This window comes from Mirounga angustirostris, unplaced genomic scaffold (assembly GCF_029215605.1).
Source record: "Mirounga angustirostris isolate CCGP_5_RB_7025 unplaced genomic scaffold, mMirAng1.0.hap1 SCAF_13, whole genome shotgun sequence".
Lineage (NCBI taxonomy): Eukaryota > Metazoa > Chordata > Mammalia > Carnivora > Phocidae > Mirounga > Mirounga angustirostris.
The window spans coordinates 14,876,452-14,899,806 of NW_026991721.1; the positions used below are offsets into that span (position 1 = coordinate 14,876,452).

General features: G+C 41.8%; 1 protein-coding gene across 19 annotated transcripts in view; it reads left to right on the top strand.

The window, feature by feature from the left end:
- AMBRA1 (autophagy and beclin 1 regulator 1) overlaps window positions 1-23,355 on the top strand; it is a 173,684-nt gene that overhangs the window by 34,674 nt on the left and 115,655 nt on the right. For 10 of the 19 annotated variants that reach the window (XR_010406875.1, XR_010406874.1, XR_010406873.1 and 7 more), the window contains 2 exons: window positions 319-1,772; window positions 16,127-16,243. Coding sequence is in view for 15 of the 19 variants with exons in the window: in XM_064576526.1 (XP_064432596.1) it covers window positions 319-1,772; window positions 16,127-16,243 (1,571 nt within the window). In the remaining 4 variants the exon portion in view is untranslated. The remainder of the gene's footprint in view (window positions 1-318; window positions 1,773-16,126; window positions 16,244-23,355) is intronic. The other 9 variants (XM_045893799.3, XM_054511946.2, XM_045893802.3 and 6 more) reach the window with 4 other exon arrangements.

Here is a 23,355-nt window from a genome sequence, read left to right on the forward strand (position 1 = left end):
GTCATTTTTGTGCCTCTGGTGGTTGACATTTTTGCTTCCCTCACTGCCTCCGTGTCAGAGAGATGCACTTTGTAAAAGAATTGGTTTGCCCCCTTACCCATTCAGAAATGTCACTAATTGGAAGTGAATGATTTAATTCCATAGGATGATCCTGAAGCTGAAGCCAGTTAGTCCTCAGTGCTTCAGGGTAGGGTTATTGTCTCTCCATGAAGATTGTTTTCCTTGGCTGGTTGTCAGTAGTTAGTTTTCCTTGATTTACCTGGAGGTTCTACCTAACTGCCTCGCTCTCCCCCTGCCCCACCTCGCTCCACATTGCAGGGTGATGATGAACCAGAGATCCCAATAGACGGAACAGAGTTATCCCACTACCGTCAGCGTGCCCTGCTGCAATCACAGCCAGTTCGCCGGACGCCTCTCCTCCACAATTTCCTGCACATGCTGTCCTCCCGCTCCTCTGGCATCCAGGTGGGAGAGCAAAGCACAGTGCAAGATTCTGCTACCCCCTCACCCCCACCGCCTCCCCCTCAGCCCTCCACGGAGCGCCCCAGGACTTCCGCTTACATCCGGCTCCGACAGCGGGTCAGTTACCCCACAGCTGAGTGCTGCCAGCACCTTGGGATCCTGTGCCTTTGCAGCCGCTGCTCTGGCACTCGAGTTCCTTCCCTCTTGCCACACCAGGACAGTGTCCCCCCTGCTTCTGCCAGGGCTACTACCCCTTCCTTTTCTTTTGTACAGACCGAGCCCTTCCATCCCCCGGAGCAGGCCTCGTCAGCGCAGCAGGACCAGGGCCTCCTGAACCGGCCGTCTGCCTTCAGTACAGTCCAGAGTAGCACTGCCGGCAACACGCTCCGCAACCTCAGTCTGGGTCCCACCCGGCGCTCTTTGGGAGGCCCTTTGTCCAGCCACCCTTCTAGGTACCACCGAGAGATAGCTCCTGGGCTGACAGGGTCCGAGTGGACCCGGACAGTGCTCAGTCTGAACTCCCGCTCTGAGGCGGAATCCATGCCTCCGCCCAGGACCAGTGCCTCTTCGGTGAGTTTGCTGTCTGTGCTGAGACAGCAGGAAGGTGGCTCCCAAGCGTCTGTGTACACTTCAGCCACAGAAGGGAGGGGTTTTCCAGCTTCAGGGCTGGCCGCTGAGTCAGATGGAGGAAGTGGCTCCAGCCAGAACAACTCAGGCAGCATTCGCCATGAGCTTCAGTGTGACCTGAGACGCTTCTTTCTGGAATATGACCGGCTTCAGGAGCTGGACCACAGCCTGAGTGGAGAAGCCCCCCAGACCCAACAGGCCCAGGAAATGCTCAATAACAACATTGAGTCCGAGAGGCCAGGCCCCTCCCACCAGCCCACCCCACACAGTAGTGAGAACAACTCCAACCTGTCCCGTGGCCACCTGAACCGCTGTCGCGCTTGCCACAACCTCCTGACCTTCAACAACGACACCCTGCGCTGGGAAAGAACCACACCCAACTACTCCTCTAGCGAGGCCAGCTCCTCCTGGCAGGTCCCCAGCACCTTCGAGGGCATGCCATCGAGTGGCAGCCAGCTGCCACCCCTTGAGCGGACTGAGGGCCAAACGCCCAGCTCCAGCAGGCTGGAGTTGAGCAGCTCTGCTAGTCCGCAGGAGGAGAGGACTGTGGGGGTGGCCTTCAACCAGGAGACGGGCCACTGGGAAAGAATTTACACCCAGTCTAGCAGATCTGGAACTGTATCACAGGAAGCCTTACATCAGGATATGCCCGAGGAGAGCTCTGAGGAAGATTCACTCAGGAGGTAAGCAGGTGCTTTCTTGTTTTCTCCTGCATCCCTTACTTTTCTCCTTACGTCTCTTCCTTCAGTCCTGTAGATGTTGTGGCTGGATCTGGAGTGTCTGGAACCCATGCATCTGGTTTTGGTCTCCCTGATGTCCATTGCATCTTCTTGGAAAATCTTGCTCTGGTGGCAGAGATAGAATGGGGCCTAACAGTATAAGTCACTTGGTTCTGCTAGCTCCTTTTCTGGCTAAGCTCGTGAGACCTTTAGCCTTAAAGGAGAACGTAGATCAGGTTAGAGGCACGAGAGGAGTTAGAGCCATTGACTTCCTTTGCCCTGCTTTTTGACCTTCTTGGAGGATTGTATGTGCAGCACTAGTTACTGTGAAAAAAGAAAATGTCCCAGAGCGCTTAGGAATAAGTAGTGAAAGAGAATCCTGCTTGGTACAGATTAGTGTATTGGCTCTTTTTCAGTCGTGTCTCTTTGGACAGCTGTGTTCATCTTTTAAGCCCTATCTTTTGGAATATTGCAACTTGACAAAAGGGAAAAGAAAATAATACATACATATACATACATACATATATGTATATAAAAATATATTATTTTTTAGATAGCAAATTAGTTGCTTAGTTAAGATTCTTTGAGGAGATCTTCCAGATGGACATTCACCTCAAGGTGGGGAAGAATAATAATTCATAGAAGGAAGGCCTCTCCATACTCAGATCAGCATCCCAGGCAGCTCTTCCATGGAAGAAACAGAGTGGGTGTAGCTGACCGCCCACCACATGTTCCATGTATGGCTATGTGCGCATCTATCTTGATTTATTAGGGACTTCTTTCTGTAATTCTGTAAAGGTCACATCTAGCGTAATCACCAACTCCCAGAATATGCCTGTTGGATCCAAACAGCATATTGCTCTGCATTACATCCTCTGGTGAAGCAACTGAAATTTCTGACATAAGCTTCTAACAAGGGTGGGAATATGGATTGTGCACATAATGTACTTTTTATTTTGGGAGAATGCTTTAGAGAGAGTTACCCAGTTAATAAGTATTTGTTGAACGGTTACAATTTTTCCAGCACTGTGCTAGGCACTGTAGGGAATACAAAAGAAGTATAATACCTGGTCTTTACCAGCTGGGAGTGTTATTATAGAGGCAGGACTTATTTACATGCAATTATATAAAAAATGTAGATGACCCAAATGCTTCATTGTGTGGTACTGAGATTAAATGCAGTCTCATTTCAGAGAAAGGGAAGTACCATCAGAGGAGGCTGTACAAAATCAAGTCTTGAAAGATGGGTAGGATTTGGAAAGGGAAAGACCTTTGTATTTTAGGGGACCAGCACATTCTAAGACAGGAAAGAACATGTTCAGTGCAACATGGTAGTTACTAGGGGCTGTTGCTGAGGGGAAGATAGGACACTTGGTTGGATATGAAAGATAGACAAAACAATAGAGATTGTTACTATGCTCATATAATTGAGACCAATTCTGGATTAACATCTCCTAAATTCCCAGCTTTGGAATATTTTGCCTTGTATAATGACCCATATTAGGAACCTGAGACTTACTCCTCTTTGTCAAGAGAGGTGGGAAGGTAGCAAGCATAGCGCCTGACATAGAGTAGGCATGCAAGAGGTTTATGAAAGGTAGTTGTAAAAGAACGGTCTTCAGTTACTGCTCTAAAAGCCTCCCAGGACCAGTTTCCATAGTACCCGTGGGCTTCTGGTCAGTTAGCCTTTGTGCATTCTGTTTTGGCAGTACCTCTTCTGGTGTTGTTCTGAGAAATACCTGAGTGGTTTAAAGTAAACTCTATTTGATAATAATAAGAGAGACCAATTACTGAGGGCCTACTATGTGTTAGGTACTGTATCTTTGCATTAATTATTTCTAATTTCCACCATAACTCTGCAAGGCAGGTATTAAATGTCTCATCTTACATTTGAGGAAAGTGAGGCTCAGAGAAGTCGAGTTTCTTGTTAAAGATCCCTAAGTAGGTTGCTGAGTGGGGATTTGAATTCTAGTTTGTATGACTACAGATTTTTCTAAGCTGCCAACCATGGTATATTCCTTAGTATGATACCTCATTTTTAGGTGAACCATTTTTATTTATTTTTAGTTTCTTTTAGTTTTTTTATTATGATAATCTTCAAACATATAAAAATAAAGAGTAAAGTATAAGTGAATTTTCATATACCTATCATCTGACTTTAGAAATTATTAACACTTGTCCAGCTTTCATTCATCTGTATCCCCTGTTCACTCCCCCGACCCCGACATCATATAATTTCATCTGAAAATACTCTAATCTGTTTCTCTAGAGCAATGCTGTCCAATAAAACTTTCTACAGTGATGTAAGTGTTCTGTATCTGTGCTGTCCAGTATGGTAGGCATTAGCCACATGTGGCTATTAAGCATTTGAAATGTGGCTAGTGTGAGCTGAGGAGCTACGTGTACATTTTAAAATTTTAACTAAATGTAAATAGCCACGTGTGATTAAAGTATTAATCACTTCTTAATAAAAGTACTGTTTAAAACCCAGAAACTGGGGCGCCTGGGTGGCTCAGTTGGTTAAGCAACTGCCTTCGGCTCAGGTCATGATCCTGGAGTCCCGGGATCGAGTCCCACATCGGGCTCCCTGCTCGGCAGGGAGTCTGCTTCTCCCTCTGACCCTCCTTCCTCTCATGCTCTCTGTCTCTCATTCTCTCTCTCTCAAATAAATAAATAAAATAAAATAAAATAAAAGCATTAAAAAAAAAAACCCAGAAACTATGTTTGTGTTTTAAATAAAAAAGTTCAAATGTTTAAAAATGTAGGCTGTAGTAAATGAAAGCCCTTGCCATCTTGCTGCAAACAATTGTGTATATATATTTTTTCTTTTAAAAATATACAAATAATACATGGTTTCGTTGTAAAATATAGTAGTTACATGATTTATGGAGTCACTTGAGCTAGGATGAGATGTACTGTGGGGGCTGACAGCCTCCTCAAAAGTGAGGTACATTGTAAAATATTCCAAGTGCATAGCCTTTATAGAAGGGCCATCACTTCCTCATAATTTGAGTGGCTGCATTCTAGTGTAAATTACTAATACATACAGGTGCTACTCAGTATCTTCTGCCACCTTCAAAAAGGGACCTGATGTTCTCTAGCTGACGAGCTGGCCCTTGCTTGGATTTCCCCAGCAGGTGTCACTGTTGGGCTGTTGCTGCCGCTAGACTAGGCTGGCCGGCAGGAATGGAAGGTGTCCTTAGTCTACTTGAAGGGAGAAGGTTTATTCTTTGGCCTTGTAGTAGGAGATAGACAAAAGAAGCATATTTTGATCTTCGGTGCTGCTGATTTAATTAATAATGTTTGCAAATAGAATATTGAGCACAAGTGTGTATTAAGCACAAGTGTGTATAGTTCTGTTACTGAGCTGTGATAACCAGTTCACAGTTTGTCTCCTTTTGCCTGTGGGCAGTAGAGGGCAAGCTGCCTGTGTAGTCTTGACTCCAGCTTACAACTTATAGCTTGGGTGGCAGGCCTTTTCCTCACCACCAGGAACTTTTTTTTTTAAAGATTTTATTTATTTATTTGACAGAGAGAGAGACACAGTGAGAGAGGGAGCCACAAGCAGGGGGAGTGGGAGAGGGAGAAGCAGGCTTCCCGCAGAGCAGGGAGCCCGATGTGGGGCTGGATCCCAGGACGCCAGGATCGTGACCCAAGCCAAAGACAGACACTTAACCAACTGAGCCACCAGGCGCCCCCAGAAACTTCTTTTTGGGTCTAATAGCCCAGGATCTAGTAGAAGATCAAGGTATTATGGCTCCCTGCAGCTTGCAGCGGGAGTCCCTGTGGCTTCGAAAGGCTGGTATTAGGAAAAAGAGAAAATTATTTAAATGGCATCTTAAAACTGGAGAAAACCTAGAGTGTATTTAGTCCAGCCTCTTTTTTTTTTTTTTAATAGATGAAAAAACTTAGATGGGCAGAAATGACTTTTTAAGAGGTGCTTATAACAACGGTGGGATTCAAACCCTTAGGTCCTAAAGAGGGCACTCTTTCCTCCTCTTCATTTGCAATTAGTGCTTTCACATATTCAGTTTTCTCTATCGGAACCTCTGTTGCTCCTATAGATCATTGGCGAGGGGGGAGTGGGTTCTTAAGTCAACTCTCTTGTAAGATATTGGAGGTCTAATAGATCATTTGTAATTATTGTCTCTCTGTAAAAATATAACCAATACAATGTTTTAGGGATACAGGAGAAACACTGTTTTAGTTAATAGCCCATAGAACTGCATTGATGAGTTTTTTTGAAGTGATCCCAGTTTGGGAAGTTCACTGTAAAAATCCCAACGAACGGGATATCAAAATCTGGGCCAAATCTTCCTCAACTAAATTATGTCTGCATTCCTTCTCCAGAAAGGTGACAAGGCCTTTCGTCTGAAGTATTTAGTAAGATTGTGTTCTGAGAACTGATGTCTTTTGATCTGCACTTTTCCCTTATGATAAAAGACGATTGGGGAAATTTGGCCCAGAACATTGAAGGTTAGAGTTGGAACCCCGCATTTGATTTCTCAGTTTTTTTAGACTTTGTGAGGGAATTGCTTTGGAGTTGGAGCAGTCTGAAGCCTCTTGAGGCTTTGTGGGCCAACTAACTTGTTTGATGCCTCAGCACTAGTCACATGGGGATTTTCCAGAGAGTGCTCAGCAGAAACATCATTGATAGAAAAAATAAATGGATATATCTGCAGGTCTAATCATAGGTCCACAAGAGGGAGAAGGTGACCTAGAAATTAGGAAAGCACCAGTCTTTTCAGCTTGATCATAATAAAGACAGGGGTCCATCTTTAGTGCTTTGCTGTGCCACTGACCTTACTGGATCTAAAGAGTTTATATATATAAAATCACTTTTGGTTTCTTTGGGTGGGAGTATACTCAATTTATTATTCAAAACCTAAAACAGCTGTCCCCTTTTCCTTTGAGAAAACTTCACTGAATGTCCCAAATAATCACTTTCTCTTTGTTGCTTGTACTAGATAAAGATATTTACTTGTAATATTGACCCAAGACCGATTATTGTGTCATATCCTTTAGTCTTCTAAGGAGTCATTGCCTTAATAATTTCTTGTTGAATAAATGAAGTGGCATTATCTAGAGTTATACATGGAAGACAGCTTCTATAACTTGAGCTCAGGTGACCTAGAACTTGTTCCTCTGATGTTCAACTGTTGTGCTATGTTTCTAACTTATGTATTGGTTGTCCTGAAGCCTTTAATAAGTCTTATTGCACCTGGTCTGCTGTCCTTCCTGTTGGCTCCCACTGATGACTTGGGGCCTACATATTCCTTGAGTGCACCAGCATCATACAGCTTTCTCTCTCTCTCTCTCTTTTTTTTTAAAGATTTTATTTATTTATTTGACAGAGAGAGACACAGCGAGAGAGGGAACACAAGCAGGGGGAGTGGGAGAATCAGGCTTCCCGCTGAGCAGGGAGCCCGATGCAGGGCTCGATCCCAGCACCCTGGGATCATGACCTGAGCCGAAGGCAGATGCTTAATGACTGAGCCACCCAGGCGCCCCTCTCTCTTTTTTTTTAAGTTTTTATTTTAATCATGCTCATTACCACAAGTGCCCTCCTTAATCCCCATCACCTATTTCACCCATGCCCCTGCCCACCTCCCCTCTGGAAACCACCAGTTTATTCTCTATAGATAAGAGTCTGTTTCTTGGTTTGTCTCTTTCTCTCTCCACCCCTCTGCCTTTGCTCATTTGTTTTGTTTTTTAAATACACATATGAGTGAAATCATATGTTATTTGTCTTTTCTGAGTTATTTCACTTAGCATTATACTCTCTAGCTCCATCCGTGTCATTGCAGTTGGGAAGATTTCATTCTTTTTTATGGCTGAATAATGCTCCAATGCATATGTATACACCACATTTTCTTTATCCATTCATCCAACATAGGGGTGCATGTATCCCTTTGAATTAGTATTTTTGTATTCTTTGGGTAAATACCCAGTAGTGGATTGTAGGATAGTTCTATTTTTAACTTTCTGAGGACCCTCCATATTGTTTTCCAGAGTGGCTGTACCAGTTTGCATTCCCACCAACAGTCAAGAAGGTTCCTTTTTCTCCACATCCTCCCCAACACCTGTTGTTTTTGGTATTGTTGGTTTTAGCCATTCTGACAGATGTGAGATGCTATCTTATTGTAGTTTTGATTTGCATTTCCCTGATGATGAGTGACAATGAACATCTTGTCATGTGTCGGCCATCTGGATGTCTTCTTTGGAGACATGTCTGTTCATGTCTTCTTCCCATTTTTAAATTGGATTATTTGTTTTTTGGGTGTTGAGTTTTATATGGTCTTTATATATTTTGGATACTAACCCTTTCTCAGGTATGTTCTTTGCAAATATCTTCTCCCATTCCCTAGGTTGCCCTTCAGTTTTGTAAATTGCTTCCCTCTCTGTGCAGAAGCTTTTTATTTTGATATAGACCGATAGTTTTATTTTTGCTTTTGTTTCCCTTGCCTCAGGGGACCTATCTAGAAAAAAGTTGCTCTAGCTGATGTCAGAGAAATGACTGTCTTGCTTCTAGGATTTTTATGTTTTAGGTCTCACATTTAGGTTTTTAAATTCATTTTGAATTTATTTTTGTGTATGGTGTAAGAAAGTGGTTCAGTTTCATTCATCTACATGTAGCTTTCCAGTTTTCCCAGCACCATTTTTTGAAGAGACTTTTTCCCATTGGGTATTTTTTCCTACTTTGTTGAAGATTAATTAACTGCATAATTGTGGGTTTATTTCTGGATTTTCTTTTGTGTTCTATTGATCTGTGTGTCTGTTACTGTGCCAGTACCATGCTCTTTTGATCACTACAGCTTTGTAATATAACTTGAAGTCCAGAAATGTGATGCCTCCAGCTTTGCTTTTCTTTTTCAAGATTGCTTTGGCTATGTGGGATCTTTTGTGGTTCCATACAGATTTTAGGATTGTTTGTTCTAGTTCTGTGAAAAATGCTGTTGGTATTTTATAGGGATTGCATTAAATGCGTAGAGTGCTTTGAGTAGTATAGACATTTTTAACAGTATTTGTTTTTCTAATCCATGAGCATGGGATGTCTTTCCATTTCTTTGTGTCATCTTCAGTTTCTTTCATCAGTGTTTTATAGTTTTCAGAGGACAAGTCTTTCACTTCTTTGGTTAGGTTTATTCCTGAGTATCTTATTATTTGTGGTGCAATTATAAACAATTGTTTTAATTTCTCTTTCTGGTGCTTCATTACTGGTGTACAGAAATGCAACAGATTTCCATACATTGATTTTGTATCCTGCAACTTTACTTAATTCGTTTATTAGTTCTAGCAGTTTTATGGTCGAGTCTTTTGGGTTTTCTATATATAGTATCGTGTCATATGCAAATAGTGACAGTTTTACTTTTTTTTACCAGTTTGGATGCCTTTTATTTCTTCTTGTTATCTGATTGCTGTGGCTAGGACTTCCGGTACCATGTTGAATGAAAGTGGTGAGAATGGACATCTTTGTCTTATTCTTGACCATAGGGGAAAAGCTCTCAGTTTTTCCCCATTGAGGAAGATGTTTGCTATGGGTTTTTCATATATGACCTTTATTATGTTGAGGTATGTTCCCCTCTATACCTACTTTGTTGAGGGTTTTTATCATGAATGGATGCTATACTTTGTCAAATTCTTTTTCTGCATTTGTTGAGATGATCATATGATTCTTATCCTTTCTCGTATTGATGTGATGTATCCTGTTGATTGATTTGTGAATACTGAACCACCCTGGAAACCCAGGAACAAATTCCACTTGACTGTGGTGAATCATTTTTTTAAATGTATTATTGGATTCAGTTTGCTAGTATTTTGTTGAGGATTTTTGCATCTATGTTCATCAGAGATCCTGGCCATACAGCTGCCTCTTGATACCATTTTGTTGGTATTTGGCTTGGCCTCTCATTGATATTAATACCTCTGCCATTCAGTGTTGTTGTTTCTCCTTAAAGACTCTCTGCAGTCTCGGGATGCCTGACTGGCTCAGTGGAAAGAGTATGTGACTTTTGATCTCAGGATCATGAGTTTGAGTCCCACATTTGGTGTAGAGATTACTAAAAAAAAATAAACTTAAACAAACAAACTCTGCAGTCTCAGTGATGGAATACTTGGTCTTTAATAAAGAGTCCAAATTAGATGCGAGTAAGCCAAATTAAATGTGAAGGTTCTGTTTCCCATTGGTGCTTTATGTTTGTTTCTGTGGAAGGCTTTCACTGAATCTGCTTAGAGTAGAGTGTTTCAAATTTGAGAAAGTGGGTGCTCTCATTTTGTTTTTTTCATTTTGGTGTCTGAGCATTATTAAAATTATCACAATTTTTTAGTTTTGAGATGATGAAGTTTTTTTGTTTTTGTTTTTGTTTTTGGTGAGGGGCAGAATCCTTATAATTAAGAGAGAGTTTTGCTTTACCTCTAATTATGCCCCTAAAAAATTGGCGGAATGTTGTCTTTGGTATTCAAGTTACAAGAAATCCTTCCTAATCTTTTGAGTTCTTACTCAGAAGTTTGGCATTTGAGAACAAATAGGGAAGAATTCTCAGCCAAGAGAAATTAATTTGTGATATGACCAAATCATGGCTTGTTCTGGGAATAGAGAGAAGCAGGTATTGAGAAATCAAAAAGGAGACAAAACTGATAGTGGAATAAGAAGCTTAGTTTTCAGAGAGGTATAGGGGAAGCTGGGGGAAGGTAAACCCAGGCCTTAGAGGAGAGACTGAGGAGTATGGCGAGGGCTATCACGTGTGAGTGAGGCTCTTACTATAATCTTGGGCATTGGGCTAGTGAAATAATTACTCTAATTGACTGACTGATTAGTTCATTCATTCATTCATTCATTCAGTTAACAAATATTTACTAAGCACCTACTTTGTGCCAGATACTGTTTAAGCACCAGCAGTGAATCTCTCCTTCTAATGGGAGAAAGACAATAAACAAATAGATAAAATAGCTAGCATGTCAGGTGGTGATAAGTTTTATGGAGAATATTTTATTTTATTTTATTTTTTTTTTAAGATTTTATTTATTTATTTGAGACAGAGAGAATGAGAGAGAGAGAGCACATGAGAGGGGGGAGGGTCAGAGGAAGAAGCAGGCTCCCTGCCGAGCAGGGAGCCCGATGCGGGACTTGATCCCGGGACCCCAGGATCATGACCTGAGCCGAAAGCAGTCGCTTAACCAACTGAGCCACCCAGGCGCCCGAAGAATATTTTAAAATGTAGGAGGTGCTGGGATGGAAGTTTGCATTGTTACGTAGGAGATCAAAAGAAGTCTGGGAAGGTGACATTGGAGGAGAGACCTCAAGGGAGTAAGAGGGTCAACTCTGTAAACAATGGGGGCAAGGGCATTCTAGAAGAGAGAAGGGCAAATGCAAAATCCCTGAGACGCTTGGCTGGAGCACAGCAAAGGATGGCATGAGAGAAGATGACGGTAGAGAGGTGATGGCAATCGGATTATGCAGGGCCTTCTAAGCCATTTAAGGGATTTTACCTCTTAGAGTGGTTTGGAAAGCCATGGGAAGCAGAGTAGCATGATCTTATATTTTTAAAGGATCACTGTGGCTGGTGATTGAGAATAGACTGAAGAGGCTCTGCTAAATAGGGTAAGTTAAAGTTAGGCAACATCACACGCTTTTAGATTCATTTGTGTCTTGAGACTGGTGAAAACCAGAAGGCGGGAGTCTATGATTATGTCAGAATTAGAAAGGCCTTAAATGTTTGGATGAAAAGTTGCTAAATAAATAAAGAAAGCCTCTTTGCAGGCAGTCTTATCTGCAACAAAGCCTTGCCCCCCCAACCATAATGGCATGTTACTGAAGCTTTGAGAAAGGGAGAGCCTCAAAAAGCTATAGTGAACGAGAGATAATCAGTGGAAATTTTGAGATGCTATTGTTTTCTGCTTGTAAAACAAATACAAATTCATTTGTAAAAATTCAAACATTACAGAAATGTGTGATACAGAAAGAATGTTCTCTGCAGTGCTAATTCGTTAACAATTTGTGTTAACTCCAGAATTCTTTTTCTATGTAAATAAAAACACGTTTTTTCTTTATTTGTAAAAATGGGATGATACTAAATCTACTGTTTTGCCGTTTAAATGTTTCACTTGATATGTCATGGACATTTTTCCGTGTTGGTGTATATAGAGCTGTTGCATCCTTTTTGAGAGTGGCATAGTATTCCAGCAGTTGAATGCACTATAATTAGTTTAAGCAGTGCCTTGTTGATAGAATCTGGATTGTTTCCGTGACAGACAGTGCTTGTCATCTTTGTGTACTTGTGCAGGTGTTTCTAGAGGAGGATGAATTTTTAGAAGTACAATTGCTGGGGCCAAAAGTATATGGACATTGCTAATGGTAAATGAAAATTAATTGTATAGTATTATTACTAATTTAAGATATTTTCTATTTCCAATTTTATTTCAAGTGAATATAATTTCATCAATTGGGACTCATAATCCTGGTTTGCTTTTTTTTTTTTTCTTCTCCCATAAGATCGTAAGTTTCTCAGTAGTAAATTCTACCACTGGGTTTTTCAGGAATCTTGTTCCTCAAGGTTGAAAAGGAGTTTTGTTTTCTTAGTTCTAAATATCTGCCACCTGGAGATGTTCATATACTTATCTTCTCCAGCCGTTTTGTATCAGGGAGACATAATCTTGGTTCCATCTTTGACATTCACTTACTGGCTTTAGGCCACCTGGTCTTCAGGGCCTTGTTAAATGATTGGGAGAAACCAGGCATCTTTTGCCCTGTCTTAAGGCAGTAACATTTAGATATTTGACTTATTTGCCTTTGGGGGTTTCTTTCTTTGGCAATATGAGGGTGAGGGTAGCGTGGAAGAGAGGTACCAGTGTTAATCTTTTTCATCTTCACTGCTCACGTGCCCAATGAGGTCACTCTATATTTGAGCCTCTTTGAATTCTGAGCATCATCCCTGGTTATATCTTCTATATCAAAGGTTGGCAGACTTTTTCTGTGTAGGGCAAGGTAGTGAATATTTCAGGCTTTTGTAGGCCATACGGTCTCTGATGCAAATATTGAACTCTGCCATTGTAGCATGAAAGCAGCCAGAGACTACATATAAGTGAATGAGTGTGGCTCTGTTCCAATAAAATTTTATTTATAGACACAAATGTGATTTTCATGTACTTTTCACGTGTCATGAAAGAGTCTTTTGATGTTTTTCAGCTATTTAAAAATATACCATTTTTAGCTCATGGGCTGTACAAAAATCGGCGGCAGGCCAGATTTGGCCGACAGGCCGTGGTTTGCCAGTCCCTGCTTTATGTATACGTGATTTGGAAGAGAGTCAGGTGCTATCGTAATAGAAGGCATTATGATCATGAAGGCTCTGAAGAGGTAGGTAGGGGACTCCTGCACTGGTTCTCTCTCTCTGCTTTGGACTAGATGTCGTAAGTATTGGCTCTTACAAGATTCTTTGCTGGTTAAGAGCAGGCGTAAGTGCATAAAGAGTTTCTGGTTTCCTCTCCTATCTGCCCTGAAGCAAGGTTTTCCAGCCTTGCTTTGTATCTGTCTTGGGAATTGTTTGCAAGTGAGAAGGCTTGCCCTGGTGTGGGGGAGGGTGTGAGCCTCCAGGCCTTGCAGGCAGTATGCTTGACAAGCAGTCCTTCTCCCACTGCAGGTCAAATTAGCACCTGTTAAGACTGATCTAAATTATCCCCCATCATCCCTCCCTCTGGGGCTGGATGGTGTAGAGCTGGCTGTGTGCTTTGTATACACACTGTGAACTTGAAAAGATGTAATCGCTTCTGTCAGTTCTGAGTGTTGGAGTGTTACAGGGACTACAGTGGGATTCTATGTGTTGCTGCAGATACACTGGGAGCAATTTCCCTGAGTACTCATTCTTCCCCCTTCAGATCCCCTTCTGTACCGTATCTGTTCACAGTAGTGCTCTAAAGGGTGCGTTGGAGGTTTTGCTAAGACAATAACACCAGGTGTATGGGGTTCTGTTTGCATAATATATTTTGCTAATTGTAATCGGTCCCAGCTCATTAGAGCTATGCAGGTAGCTTCTCCTCCTCCTCTTAGATTTCTTATATATTTATGGGGACAGGAGGATCCAGTGCATCTTAGTTCTCCTTTTGGGAGCACCCCAGACAACGTATTTGTGTGAGCAGATTTGGCTTTAGTGTGTGGGCCTGTAACATTAATCCAGAGATTGCAAAATAACCTTCAGGTATGTTTATTTGCCCTTACAGTGTTTCTAAAAATTTCAGGTTTTTTTTGACGTTAAGTGCAGATTTCTGGATTCTATTGGGAAAAAAAATTAGAAGATCTGGCTTGTATTCCTACATAATAACTAACAGTAGGAGTTGAGTAGTTATTGCCCCTTTAGTCAGAGCATGGAAGTTTCTTTGTGCCTTAATCTGTACTGGGCTTTTATTTATGTTTCTTAATCCAATTTCGTGTTGGTTACCTCTGCATTAGCTCAAGCAAAATGTTGATGGTTTTGTGTAAGCAAGTGTTTTTTTTTTTTTTTTAAGCTTTTATTTATTTATTTGACAGAGAGAGACACAGCGAGAGAGGGAACACAAGCAGGGGGAGTGGGAGAGGGAGAAGCAGGCTTCCTGTGGAGCAGGGAGCCCGATGTGGGGCTCCATCCCAGGGTCCTGAGATCATGACCTGAGCCAAAAGCAGAGGCTTAATTGACTGAGCCACCCAGGCACCCCCACCCCCTTTTTTAAAAGTAGGCTCCATGCCCAACATGGGGCTTGAATTCACAACCCTGAGATTAAGGGTCTCATCCTCTGTCGACTGAGCCAGCCAACTGCCCAGCTGGGCAAGTGCCCTACCACTCAGCTTCACCTGGGGGAGGCACTGGGCATTGCACTATCCTCTCCTCTACCCAACCCCTCCTGCCTAATTCACCCGCAAGGGGTCCCCTGCTGGCTGTTAGCTGATGTCCTGACAGCCCCCTCACCTGAGAAGCTGCCTGACTTTTTTATAGCAACAATTAATAAACTCCTCCTCTGTTTCCAGAGAGGGAAAGTGGGGATGCCAGGCTTATTTGCTGGCTGGGTCAGACTTCAGTGAGCAGCTTTCTGTTATGTCAAGTTATGCAGTATGAAGGTAACCTTCCTTTGAAGATGGACTGTGTGAAATCTTGGAGAAGAATGCCCTCACCTCTCCCTGTGAGCAGAGCACTTTGGGGAGAGGGGTGGGTTCCAGTGAAAAGGCTGCTTGGGTGCCACCTGCCAGGAAATTAAAATCAAGTTAGAGCAGGAGTTAGAGCAGAAAATTGTAATAATAAAGGAATCAAAGGCTGAAAGCATGACCTTGTCATAAAAAGAGAGTCACAGTTTGTTAACATTGTGCCCTTTTCCTTTGCTGCATCAGAGGGTATGAGTGTGAATCTTTTTACCTCTCTTACTTTTTTCCTCCCCTACACATGTTCCCATACATTTCTCAGTTTTCCTCTCTTCCTGCTGTCTCCTTGGATCACTTCACCTCAGCAAGGTGGCTTTTATCCTTTCTTTGTTCTGCTGGCAAATGTGACCTCCCCCTTTTTTTGGTCTTTTTGTGATAAAAAACACGTCAGTTTACCCTCTTAATTTTTAAATGTACAGTATGGTTAAGTATATATACATAGAGTTGGACAACAGATGTCTGGAACTTTTCTTTTTGCATGAGTGGAACACTATACTCCTTGAACAATTTTTCATTCTCCCTACCCCCCATCCCTGGCAACTGCCATTCTGTTTTCTTTTTCTGTAAGTTTGATTACTTTAGAAGCCTCATTTAAGAGGAGTCTCATGCAGTATTTGTCTTTTTGTAATTGGCTTATTTCACTTAGTATAATGTCCTCAGGGTTCATCCATGTTGTAGCGTGCGACAGGATTTCCTCCCCCCCCCCTTTTTTTTTTAAGATTTTATTTATTTGACAGAGACACAGCAAGAGAGGGAACACAAGCAGGAGGAGTGGGAGAGGGAGAAGCAGGCTTCCTGCTGAGCAGGGAGCCCGATGTGGGACTCGATCCCAGGACTCTGACGTCATGATCTGAGCCGAAGGCAGATGCCCAATGACTGAGCCACCCAGGTGCCGGGATTTCCTTCTTTTTAAAGGCTGAATAATATTCCACTGTATATACATTTTCTTTACCCATTCATCTGTCGATGGACATTTAGGTTACTTCCACATCTTGTCTATTGTGAGTAATTCTGCAGTGAACATGGGAGGACAAATATCTCTTTCAGATCTTGTTTTCAGTTCTTTTGCATATATACTCAGAAGGAAGATTGCTGGATCATATGGTAGTTCTATTTTTGATTTTTTGAGACGCTTCTATACTGTTTTTCACAGTGGCTGCATCATTTTACAATCCCACCAGCAATGTGCCAGTGTTCCAATTTCTCTACATCCTCACCAACATTGTGATTTCCTGTTTTTTTTGGCAGTGCCCATCCTAATGGGCATGAGGTGGGTATGTCTTGTGCTTTGATTTGCATTTCCTGATGATGAGTGATGTTAAGGATCTTTTCATATGCTTGTCCATTTGTAGATTTTTTTTTAAAGATTTTTATTTGAGAGTGAGAGAGAGAGAATGAGAGAGCGCACACACGGGGGAGGGGCAGAGGCAGAGGGAGAAGCAGACTCCCTGCTGAGCAGGGAGCCTGATGTGGGACTCCATCCCAGGACCCTGGGATCATAACCTGAGCTAAAGGCAGATGCTTAACCGACTGAGTCACCCAGGTGCCCTGTAGATCCTTTTTTAAGATTTATTTATTTTAGTGACAGAAAGCATGCATGCATGTGGGGGGGAAAAGGAGGGATAAAGGGAAAGGGAAAGAGAATCCCAGGTAGACTCCCTGCTGAGTATGGAGTCCAATGCGGGCTTGAGATCATTACTTGAGCCGAAATAAAGAGTCAGATACTCAACTGACTAAGCCACCCAGGCACCCCCATTTGCATATCTTCTTTGGATAAATGTCTGTTTAAGTCCTTTGCCCACTTTTTAATTGGGTTATTTGGTTTTTGGTGTTTTTTTTTTTTTTAAAGATTTTATTTATTTATTTGACAGAGAGAAACACAGTGAGAGCAGGAACACAAGCAGGGGGAGTAGGAGAGGGAGAAGCAGGCTTCCCGCGGAGCAGGGAGCCCGATGCCGAGCTCGATCCCAGGACCCTGGGACCATGACCTGAGCCGAAGGCAGACGCTTAACGACTGAGCCACCCAGGCGCCCATGGTGTTTTTTTTTTTGTTAAATTGTAGGAGTTCTTGATATATTCTGGATGTTAACCCCTTATCTGGTAGTTTGCAAATATTTTCTTCTATTCAGTAGATTCCCTTTTTACTCTTTTGATTGTTTCTTTTGCTGTGCATAAGTTTTTTTAAGTTTTACACAGCCCCATTTGTCTTTGTTTTTGTTGCCTTTGCTTTTGGTATCATATCTAAGAAATCATAGTTCCTTGTAGTGTCATAAAGCTTTTCCCCTATTTTTTTTTTTTCTTTTTGTTTGTTTTTCCCCCTGTGTTTTCTTCTAAGAGTTTTTATAGTTTCAGGTCTTACATTTAGGTCTTTTTTTTTTTTTTTTTTTAAGATTTTATTTATTTGAGAGAGCGAGAGAGCACAAGCAGAGGGGAGGGGTAGAGGAAGAAGCAGATTCCCCCTGAGCAGGGAGCTGACACAGGACTTGATCCCAAGACCCTGGGATCATGACGTGAGCCAAGGGCAGATACTTAACTGACTGAGCCACCCAGGCACCCTTACATTTAGATCTTTAATCCATTTTGAGTTAATTTTTATGTATGGTGTAAGGTAAGGACCCATCTTCATTCTTTTGCATGTGGATAGCCAGTTTTCCTAGTGCTATTTGTTGGAGAAACTATTAATTCTCCATTATCTGGGGGTCTTTTTTTTTTTTTTTTTAAATAGGCTCCATGCCCTACATGGGGCTTGAACTCATGACCCCGAGATCAAGAGTCACATGTTCTACTGACTGAGCCAGCCATGCGCCCCACCATTATCTATGGAGTCTTGACACCTTTGTCAAAGATCATTTGACCATATACACAGGGGTTTATATCTGGGCTCTCTATTCTGTTCTGTGTCCCTGCCTTTATACCAGTACCATAGTGTTTTGATTACTGTAGCTTTGCAATATATTTTGATATAAGGTAGTGTCAGGTCTCTAGCTTTGTTTTGCTTTCTCAAGATTGTTTTGGTTATTACACTATATAGTTAACTAACTGGACTTTGAATAAAAACTTAAAAAAAAAAAAGATTGTTTTGGCTCTTGTCCTTTGAGATTCCATATGAATTTTGGGTGTTTTTTTCTCTTCCTGTAAAAAATGCCAGTGGAATTTTGGTAGAGATTGCATTGAATCTGTAGACTGCTTTGGGTAATATGGACATTTTAACAATATTAAGTCTTCTGATCCCTGAACCCGGAATGTCCTGCCATTTATTTGTGCTTTCTTTACTTTCTTTCAGCAGTGTTTTATAGTTTCAGTGTGCAAGTCTTTCACTTTTTTGGTTAATTTATGAGTATTTTATTCTTTTTGATGCTGTTGTAAATAGGACCATTTTCTTAATTTCCTTTTCAGCAAATGTAGTCCTTTTAAAATTAAAACGAGAAGGAACTTTTTTTTCTTTAAATTTCTCCAATCTAGTGTCTTCTCAGAAGTCCAGCAATCTTCTCAGTATGCTTTTCTGATTCCTTTTCATACTGGTCTGTTACAAGTTCTCAGAAAGAACTAAGGCAGAAGCTGGGCTGATCATTTTCTTTTAGCTCCTTGAAGGCAAAGGAGCATTGTAATATTCATCCTAACAGAGTTGCTGACTTTTTAGTCCTTCATAGAGCCACTAAATTTGGCAGTGATGTTAGATGGTACTGTTTTGGATATGATAAAGTCAGAGAGTTGGGGTAGTTATATCAGAATGTGTTTATTGTGTGCTCTTTGGCTGGTGGTTCTTAAAGTGTGGTCCCTAGACCAGGAACATTAACATCTTCTGGGAACTTGTTAGAAATACAAGTTCCTGGGCTCACCCCAGATTTACTGAATCAGAAACTTGGGGTGGGAGGCCATGTTATTTGCATTTTATCAAGCTCTCCAGGTGGTTTTGATACACATTAAGTTAGAGAACACTATTTTAGGCCACCTAGGAACTCTTTTAACACCATTACCACCATTCCCCCAAATCTCTGTAGTGTACTAAGATCCTTTGCATTATTCATCAGCTTTTATTTTTCCTTTTGCTCTTGTCCCATATGATGCAACGTTGCTTTAACTCTCACAGTCTCCTTCTCTCTAATTATAACATGTACTAATAGAAAGATACGGAGTTGAGCATCACTGGATTCAATTTCTGGCTCTGTTTTGTGACCTTGGGCAGTTAAATAGCCTTTCTGAACGTCCGTTTTATCAATTGGAAAATTATGTGAGGGTTAAATGAGTAAAGCACCAGTTACTTTTGCAAATTTAGATGCTCAAGAAATGCCTGCTCTTTTTTCCCTTTGTCCTATTACTCTGCTCAAAATACAAAACAAAACAGGCACCTGGGTGGCTCGGTTGGTTAAGCGTCTGCCTTCACGGCTCAGATCATGAGCAGTGGAGGCTGCTTCTCCCCTGCCCACTGCTTCCCTCCTGCTTGTTCTCCGTCTCTATCTCTGACAAATAAATAAAATCTTAAAAAAAAAAAAAAATACAAAACAAAAACATTTTGCCATGGCATATTGCCTGCAGATTTTTTTTTTTTGGTCGGTATTATTTTTGAGGCTTCAGGCTTTATGGGGTATCTGTGAAATCTCTTCATATAAAATTGGAATAAACCAAGTTCATAAAAAAGTGAGGTGCCTATGAAGGGTGGATAGGGAATGGTTATTGAGATAAAGCTGGTGCTAGTTACTTCCATTAGTCACTTGCAGTGGACACAGTGAAGTTCTGTGTTAGAAAGTTCAATAATACAGAAAGTAATTTGGCTCATAGCAAGAGAATGGGATATTATCTTCATTTTTCCTGCACTCTTTCTTTCTTTCTTTTTTTTTTTTTTTAAGTAGGCTCCACACCTAGTGTTGAGCCCAGCGCAGGGCTTAAACTCATGACCCTGAGGTTAAGACCTGAGATGAGCTAAGAGTCAGACTGCTTCTGACTGAGTCACCCAGGCGCCCCTTTCTTGCACTCTCTTACAGTGATTTGTGCAAAAGAGACAGGTCCTGCCTCATGATAAAGGAGGGAGCATAAATAGCCTTAATTTCCCAAATTCTAGGGCCACCTTCTACATTAAGAAGGAGCCATCCAGGGCAGAAGTGTGTTTCAGAAAGATAGAGCCTGACTGGGATAAGGAGGAGAGTAGCAAGTCTTTCCAAATTGACATTGACATTTCTGACCAATACCAGGACTTTGTGCTTTGGACACTGAGCAGGTTTGTAGTGAGTTTTGTTTAAGATCTGTTTCCAGATGTCTTGTTTGGTGTTTTGTTTTGGTAGCCAAGGTTCCTTTGAGTACAGATGTGATTACTTCAGGCTTATAATTAATTTCATGGACTTAGTTCTAATGCTGCTATTTTGACTAGCTTGAAAGTTCTACAAGATCAGAAACTATTTCATTCATTTGTTGATGTATAGCAAACCACACAACAAAACTTAGTGACTTAAAATAACAATTTTATTACCTTCCATTGTTTTTTTGGGTAGACTGGGCTCAGATGGGAAGTTCTGTTGGTCTTGCCTGTGGTCTCTCTAGAGTCACCTGGAGGCTCAGTTGGGACAGCTAGGTCTCTCCCTCTTCCTGTAGTCTCAGGGACTCCTCTCTCCATGTGCCCTTTCCAGCCAACTAGCCAGACTTTTTACTTAGCAGCTTAAGGCTTCCCAAAGTGACAGTTCCAAAAGGGAAGAATGGAAGTGGTCAGTTCTTTTAAAGGCTAGGGCCAGAACCGGCACAGCTTGCCACATTCTCTTGGTTAAAGCAAGAACAGACTGGTCTAGATTCAGTGTGGGTGGAGACCATACAAGGACAAGAATACTAAGAAGTATGGTTCTTTGGGGTCCATTTTTGGAGCCTACTACAGGAACCATATCTATTTTATATACTAATGTATACCCAGTGGTTGATACTTAATAAATACTTGGGATTTGAATCAGTGATTGGATAGACTAACAGATTGGTGGATGAATGACTGACTGATCTTATCAGTTTGAGTGAGTTTCATGTGATTCTTAGGGTTCAGATACCCACCCATGTTTATGCCCCTACAGTACTCGTCCTTCTCGACACATGTTTTCTTTCAGGGAAATCACCTTTTTAGGCATAGTGACATGGGTGACCAGAGTGCATCATATTCCCTGCAGACACTTTGGGAGTTGTAATCCCGGGGAGAAAAGAATAATTGGTATTCATTGGACTGTGTAGTGGCTACTATACATACTTTACGTATGTTCTTATTTATAGCAACCTTGGGGAATAGGGATTTCCCTTTAAATTTGGACATTGAAGATAATGGACTTTCCCAAGGTCACATAGCTAGTAAGTGATACAAGATGATGAATTTAAGCTATATTCTCGGGGCTTCTGACTGCCGTATTCAAGAAGAGCATGCGACTCCTGATCTCAGGGTCGTGAGTTCAAGCCCCACACTGGGTGTAGAGATTATTTAAATAAATAAAAATAAAAAAATAAAAATAAACTTCATTCTCATTCTAAAGCTAAAGCACTGACTTGTGTCCTTTATTAGTTATTCAGTTTCCCTTGGTTAGTCTTAGACTATTAAGATATAACAGAGGTGTTTTCAACAGCAGCTAATAGCGTTAACATTTGGGGCTGGATAATTTTTTTTTTAAGATTTTATTTATTTATTTGACAGGGAGAGAGGGAACACAAGCAGGGGGAGTGGGAGAGGGAGAAGCAGGCCTCCCACTGAGTGGGGAGCCGATGCAGGGCTCGATTCCAGGACCCTGGGATCATGACCTGAGCCGAAGGCAGACGCTTACCGGCTGAGCCACCCAGGCACCCCGGGACTGGATAATTCTTTATTGTGGGAGTCTGTGCTAAGCATTGTAGGATGTTGAGCAGTATCCCTGACCTTTATCCACTAGATGCCAGTGCACTCTCCCCACCCATTTACAACAACTGTGTCTCCAGACATTGCCATATGTCCCCTGGGGGGATCCCCTCCCATTGAAAAGTTATTTCATGATTTGCTGTCCTTCAGTTTTGCTGGTTTTTTTTTTTTTTTTTTAATTCTCACAAGGAACTGGCAGTGTCTTCAAACCACCTCATTCTGTAATAGTTGTAATAGTACTACCTGGTTCTTTTTTTTTCTAAGTAGGCTCCACGCTGGGTGTGGAGCCCAAGGCAGGGCTTGAACTCACAGGGCTTGAATTCACGACGCTGAGATCAAGAGTTGGATGCTTAACCGAGCCACCCAGGTGCTCCTGCCTGGTTCTGATGGTCTTGAGTCATGCCTTTCTCTCATTGCCTCTCTCTTCTTTTGCCTTGTCTTTTTGCTTTTGTCTGTGATTCCCCTCTATCAAATGCAGCTGGACAAAGTAGTGTTTGTAAGGACTTTTTTTTTACACAGGTATCCATTTAGCAGGCATTCACATTGCTGAGATAACAAGCATTTGTGGTAGTGAAAAAAGGCAGTTTATATCTTCTAATTATGGTAGGGGGGAAAAGTAAAATATTTTTTTTAAAAGATTTTATTTCTTTAATTGACAGAGACAGCGAGAGAGGGAATACAAGCAAGGGGAGTGGGCAAGGGAGAAGCAGGCTTCCCGCTGAGCGGGGAGCCTGATGCGGGGCTCGATCCCAGGACCCTGGGACCATGACCTGAGTTGAAGGCAGTTGCTTAACCAGCTGAGCCACCCAGGCGCCTCAAGGTATAATATTTAGTAAGCTGAGAATTAAATGGCTTCCAGGCTCCACAGAGTTAATCTTCAGGGTAGTGTTTGATTGACATGCTGGAGGATGTTAATGTGCAGTTCTTTTGAGGAACGGGGGAGGAGAGTGGAAATTGCAGTTTCTCTACTAATTGTACTTTAGGTGTCATTTATGACAATTTCATGTTGTCTAGACAGAGGGAAATGGTGGAGAAATTATTCTAGTGGAGTCAAATGCGAGTCCAAAAGGAATCAAGAAGGTTGCTGAAGTCAGGATCAGGGTGGAAGAGCAAGTCATATCCCCCCAGAGGCAAATCAGTGAAAATCAGATGTCACCAAGAGAAGCGGCTCAGAATGAACCCAGGATGTAAGAAAGGGATTGTACTCGGAGCTTTGTATTAGCTCAAGGGCTAACAGTGGATTGTTTGGGGGCCCAGCTGGAGTCTCTGCCCCTTGTCTATTTCTGTAGACTCCAGAAACCTCATTACAGACATGAGCCAGGAAAGCTGCCTCTTTGCCTCTGGTTAGTAAATGCTCCAGCCCACTGTGTATTCCTTTTTCCTCATTCTCTTATAAGGCTTCATTTACTAATTCTCTTTGCCCTCCTGATGTTGGCCCTAAGGCTTTGCTTTATATTATAATATATAGTGTTTACAATATACCAGGGTCAGTGGCCTGTCATTTAAGAACAGATGGCCTTCGTCAAGGGTTT